Consider the following 6,095-nt stretch of genomic DNA (forward strand, 5'->3'; position numbering starts at 1 on the left):
CTTCGCGGGGACGCGGGCTAGGTCTGTGCCGACTCACGACGCGCGGCAGGCCTCACCCGGAGCGCCCCGAGAAGACGCACACGGCAGAGCCTCCTGAGCCTCAGGGGGGATGCTGGAGGTCAAGGAATCGCGGGATTCCGGGATGAGGCGCTCAGAGGCCTCCCACGACCAAGGAACGACCTGAGGAGCCCAGAGACTGCTGGCAGAGGAGCAGGGGGGGAAAGCCCGAGATGGCCGGAAGTGGCGGTGAGCGCTGGCCGGAAGGGGCGGGGCCTAAGTCACCTGCACAGCGACCCGGATGTGTTCTCCTGGGGGGAGACGTTGGAGCGCGTACGTGGAAGCCGGCGAGGCGTCCACAGCATCCGGGACGAGGGGCGGAACCAGGGTTGGGGGCGCAGCCAGGGAAGGGGGCGTGGTCTGCCTTGGACTGGGGCTCGTGGCGCCTGACTAGCGGGCTTCCGGGAATGCTGATTTTTTTCCAGTCTTTGTCCGTGTAGGAGCTAAAAGCTGGGGGAAGCTCGGAGGCAGTAAAGATGGCTTCGTTTTGCGACAGAGGAACTAAGCAATTGTGGTAGAGCACTGTGCAGTTTTCAGACAGTATTCTAATAAATACGCAATAACTATTTGGAGGAGGCAGTTTGGCAAAGAGTGCAAATTCTGGGAACAGACCGCCAGAGTTCCGATCCCTGACCTGCTGCCTTTTGATCACCTGACTGAGCTAGGTGCTAACTCTTGTCTTAGTCTTATCTGTAGACAGTACCTATGATACAGAATTATTACAAGGTTTTGTTATTTGGAAAAAGCACCTAGAAAAGTGGTTAGCACGTGATAAAGCACAAGCTAAGCTTTTTATTAAATATAAATATCTATTGAGCATTCTTTATCAAGTTCATTCCACCCTTCAAAAAAAAAACCCTATTAAGTATTTAATACGCCTGTCTTACTGATGAGGAAGGATCAAAACATTGAGTAACTTACCTACGATCACAACGCTAGTTTTGTTGGAATGCTGAAAAATAATAGTAGATAATAGTAGCTAGTGGTGGTGTTTTCTAAAGGACATTAGGTTTTCACCAGTAGCACTGAGCCAGGAAAGTAGGGCGTAGCCTGTCAGTCATGCAGATAGAAGACACATGGGCAGAAAAGCAGTTTCCAAAAAAGAAAAAGAAAAAAAAAGCAGTTTCCACGCCCTGAACCTGGGCCAATCCAGAAACGATAGTTTCAATTATTCTGGCGCGAACTCAAGAAGGATTTTGATAAGACATTTTAGGTCAGACCTCAGCCTAGAGAATGAAGGAGTAAACAAAGAAAGGTATGCAAACAAGATAATTTGTTTCTAGGTAGTCAGGTGTGTGGAAGATTAGGTCAGGCAGATCACATCCCTCCTGATTCAGTGAGGGTCATCCTCAGACGGAGCAGGCTGCCCCCTCCCACAGAACCTTGATCATGATACTGTGCTTTTGCTGTGCTACTCTCCTTACTCTGTTTTTCATAACTCTGTTTCTGGCTACTTGAAGCTTATCCTTCAAGTCTCAGTATAAATGGTGCTTCCTGGCTGGGTTGGTCAGTGGTAGTGGAGCAGGAGATGATGGCAAGGCAGGCCATTGGGCAAGTGGGGGCGACCTGCTCATCAAGGAGATCCAGGACACGTGCAGAAAAGCAGTTCCATGCCCTGCACCTGTGACTAACAAGAAGGCGCTATCTCCAGTTCTTCTGGTGTGAAATCAAGTGGGTGTTTGATACGATGGCCTAGATCTGATGTCGGGCTAGACCCAGAGAATGGGTGGAGAGGGGACAAAAGACAGCAGCCATTAACCTCGTGGCCACTATGCTTTCTCTTTCTCAGCAGTTGGCTCTCACTCTGCAGAACATACTTCTTTTCCTACCTTTAACAACTGTAAAACCTTGCTACCCTTTGCACACGTTTTGTCCAATTCTTTTTTTAGGACAAGAACCTGAAAGAATCTCTGGAAGGAGCCCACAGCACCCCAGAACCCTGGTAACACGCAGGGGTGCTGTACCTTCACTAAGTTATCCTGGTTGGACTTGAACCTGTCTCAGCCTCCTGAGTAGCTGGAATTATGGACAAACCCCATAGAACTCAGGTTTTTTTACCCTAATAAATGACTATGGTGGGCTCTAGGCAACACAGGGTGTGTCGGTGGTCCCTAAGAGCTAGGAAGGAAGTTTATGAGAAGGAAGTGGAGGCAGATAGGAGTCAGGCAGGGACTTGTGAAGTGGATATGGGGAGTATGAATAGAGAGAAGTACAAATTCTCCTTGGCTGGTGACAGCCAAAGTTTGTCCATGTCTAAATTCAAGGAATAGTCTTTTCATTTTGGCGCTCAACGCTCAATCCGTGACAGACAAATATTGCATAAAGCTGTAGAACAAAACTCCAAACTGCAAATAAAGCAATCCTTCAAAATACAAGTTCTCTTTGTTTGCAGTTTTATAGTTCCTAATATTGTGCATATAAGTGCATTTTTGAATGTGGTTGTATTAGTCATCTTTCCTGTCACTGGGACCAATTACCAACTTATACAACAGGGTTGATATACGTAACAGGCTTGGATCAGAGTCCATGGTTGGCTGGCTCCAAAACAAAAACATGGCAGAGGGGCTTGGTGGAAGAATGTTGCTCACTTCATGGTGGTAGGAAGCAGAGCAAGGGAAGAACACCAGCAAAGAATATGTCCCCCACAGGCTCTCCCAGAATTCCACCTCCACGTGGGCCACACCTCCTAAAATCACATTCATTTATGAGCATCATTAATCAGTGGATTAATCTACTGACAAGTACAGCACCATCATGCTCTGGTCAGCTTTCCAGGAGCTTCTTAATGAAATCTAGTTCACATTTAAGCTTAACAATCACACTGTTAGTTCTGCTCCTGTCATGGTCACAGTCTTTTATGACATCAGTCATTTTTTGCACATACTCCACAGTTGTTTTTTATGCATTTGGCATTGAGTTTTCAAGTTTACTCTTCTGCTTTCTCTTTTAACAATGAGCACTAAACTGAACATGTCAACATTTTCCTTAAATAGCATCATCTGTGATTATTTCCCTTTGTCATTTAAACAAAACACTGGTAGTCAGAACCTAGGATCAACTTCCTAAACAACATTTTATTTAATAATGCAGAGAGGTTTTTTTGTTTGTTTGTTTGTTTTTTTCAGTACCAAGAATCAAACTCAGGGCCTCTTCCTTGCCAGGCAGGTGGCTGGCCTGCTGAGCTACATTCCTGGCCTTTTTTTTTTTTTGCAGATGATTTTTCTATATAACGTACAACCTATTTAAACAACAGGAGCAAAGATTCATCTGGAAAAGATTGGAGATAGATTTGCAGTATACTCTGCATCCTCATTTTTAGATGCTTAAGCTAATACATATTTTATTTTAATTTAATTAATTAATTAATTAATTTTATACCGGGGATCAAACTCCAGTCCTTGCTGCTTGTGAGGCAGGTGGTGGAACCACTGAGTTAAATCCCCAGCCCGCTAATACATATTTTAGCTGGCAGATGCTCATGGATTCATTTGACAGGCTTGATTCAGCACAGATTTGGAGAAAAAATTGTTTGCAATATTCAGATGATGAGAATTCAGATAGCGGAGAATACTTAGCTCTTACACTATTGCTCCTTAGTAAAAATTTGTCTGAGATATCTGGTATTTAAGAGAAAGTAAAATGCACCAATTAATAATTCTTCACAGTTCCTTAATTTGTTTAAAGAGTTAGATACAAAGATATAATCAAGGGTACATATTTGTGAATTCCTGAATCAGTGAGTAGCTCTGCATATGATTTTTCCAAAATAGGCAATACATTTTAAATTTAAAATTGATGTGACCTCTTCAGAATCTTACTGAGTGTGACAACCTCCTTGATATTGAACAAAGAACAAAATCATAAGGAAATACTGATGTTGCCAGTCATGCAAATCACACGTATGTCTCAAGAAAAGAACAGAGGGTCAAAAGGACACGAGTCTTCAGAAACTACTTACACTACAGTGACTAAAGTAGAAAACATGGAAGGAATCTCTGGAGGCCAGGAACCCAGTCTTTTGTACCTTAGCTCATCAGAAAGTGTGGTAGTCAGACCAGCTTGTCACCTCCCTGCAGAATTTCCCTCACGTTATAGTTTAGTTACTATCAAAATATTTTAAATTCACATTTGAAAAATGCCTTTGTATTTTAGAAAATGGAAGTTTAAGACAGTAGCAACCTCACTATCATCCTCCAGAAAACCAATTTTGCATTGTCAAAAAATGCAGGGAGCAATGGAGGGAAAAGTTTTAGGTGGGAAGAAAGGCCAAAAACCCCTCTGCAGGCTTTTTCACATTCACCTGGTTTCCTTTCAATTCTTCCTTATCACGCCTGCCCCACTCCATGCTGGCCACCAGGTGGTGCTGCTCACTTTTAAATTTTCTACCCAGCCACAAAGAACTGCATTGTTTTCCTCGGAGATTCATAGTACAACTAAAATATTGGGGCAAAACTTTGCTAAAGGGCACCGGAAGAACAAAAGGGAGATGAAAATAGAAAATGAGATTAGTGAACAGATCATATGACCCACATTAACAGCTGTGTTTGAAAAGACATATTAAAGGATTGGGATTTTTCTCTAGGGCAGTGCAGAACCACTGAAGAATTTTAACCATGAAAGAACCTAATTAGAATTCTATTGTAAAAAAAGTATTTTGGCTGCCATAAAATGACTGGATTAGAGAAGTGAAAATACAGAAACAAGGAGACTAATTGAAAGACTAACAATAACCCGAATAAAAGATGGTGGTGACCAGAAATAAAGTAGTTGTCTGGCAATGGCTGAAACTTAACAGGGATAGGAATGGGTTAGGAGACAGTAGGTGTCATACTGACTCTCCTGAACTGGGGGAGTGAAGAGATGCTGCCCAGGAGTGACCGAGTAGAGTGTGGAAAATGCTGTGGGAGAACCATGGAGACGGAGACCCTGAGATAGAGGAAAGGTTTTTTTAAACAAGGCCTGGGTACTCAGGAATTCAGAAAAATTCCATTAACATAAAAGCAAGTGGAGTATCCTTGCAATGAAGAACTTGAGCAGTTGTTTCTTGGAAAACTGTGAAATACCATTCTATAAATGAGCACCTCTTTCTAGGCAGTGTGCTAGATGTTTGAAACAGCAGAAATAACTCAAGCATTCTTATTTTTATAGTGACTCCATCTGTTCCCTGTCACCCTGCAAGTCAGAACAGTCTTCTTGATCCTGGGTTTGGCACATAATTGGTGATTTGCAAACATTAATGGAAGGGGTAGAGGGTTGGAAAATAAAAGTAATAATTATATGAAAGAAGAGTGCCATTCAGAATCCTCCTTTCCTTTTATATTGAGATATATGTTAATCTTATTGTAAACATTTGCAATGCTGGAATACGTATGGCATTTTTAAAAGAACTATATTTACTAGACTGTCCTTAATCATATAAGTTATGGCTTGTGTCTGGATGTCCCCCCTAAGCCTCATGCAATCATAGGTGGGGCTTTTTCAGAGGAGGCTAGATCTAGAATGGGTGACGCTGGGATGGGTTCACATTGCAATGGTAGGATCAAGGGCATTAGGATTAAGGTTGTGAGTGCTGCCCACTGTAAGTAGCCTGGATAAGATATAAGGGACAGAAAAAGCTGTGGCCATCCCTTGTTTTGCTACCTTCTGCCCTCTGTGAACTGTTTCTCCTTTGTGATGCCTGTCTGCCTTGTCACCCTGCTTTGGAGCCAGCCCATTATGGAATGAAACCTCTACAAACTGTGAGCTAAATAAATCTTTCCTCCCTTCACTTATGGGTGTTAGGTATTTTGTCTCTACCACAAGAAAAGTAACTTAGAAATAAATGATTGTATTTTTAATTTATAGAAATATTTCAGTTAGAAATAAAACTACACTGACAATTGCAAATGAATAGTTTTAGGTATGTGGCAAAGGCAAAAGCAGTTGGAAAGGATCTTTATTCATGTTCACTGTGCTTAACTAACAGGCTTTAAGACATGCAATGTCCTATTGTCAATTACATAACTTGTATGGGAAGGATTACTGATAAAACAATTTTT

General features: G+C 42.4%; 1 protein-coding gene across 1 annotated transcript in view; it reads right to left on the reverse strand.

Moving 5' to 3' along the window:
- Positions 1 to 4,970, reverse strand: part of Tmed7 (transmembrane p24 trafficking protein 7) — a 15,135-nt gene extending 10,165 nt beyond the window's left edge. The window contains exons 1-3 of the mRNA XM_010614160.2: positions 4,889 to 4,970; positions 335 to 558; positions 38 to 180 (exon numbers count right to left, since the gene is read on the reverse strand). Coding sequence (XP_010612462.1) covers positions 38 to 180; positions 335 to 558; positions 4,889 to 4,970 — 449 coding nt within the window. The remainder of the gene's footprint in view (positions 1 to 37; positions 181 to 334; positions 559 to 4,888) is intronic.
- Positions 4,971 to 6,095: the final 1,125 nt, after the last annotated feature.

The sequence above is a fragment of the Fukomys damarensis genome, unplaced genomic scaffold (genome assembly GCF_012274545.1).
Source record: "Fukomys damarensis isolate Sample0158 unplaced genomic scaffold, DMR_v1.0_HiC HiC_scaffold_9, whole genome shotgun sequence".
NCBI classification, from domain to species: Eukaryota; Metazoa; Chordata; class Mammalia; order Rodentia; family Bathyergidae; genus Fukomys; species Fukomys damarensis.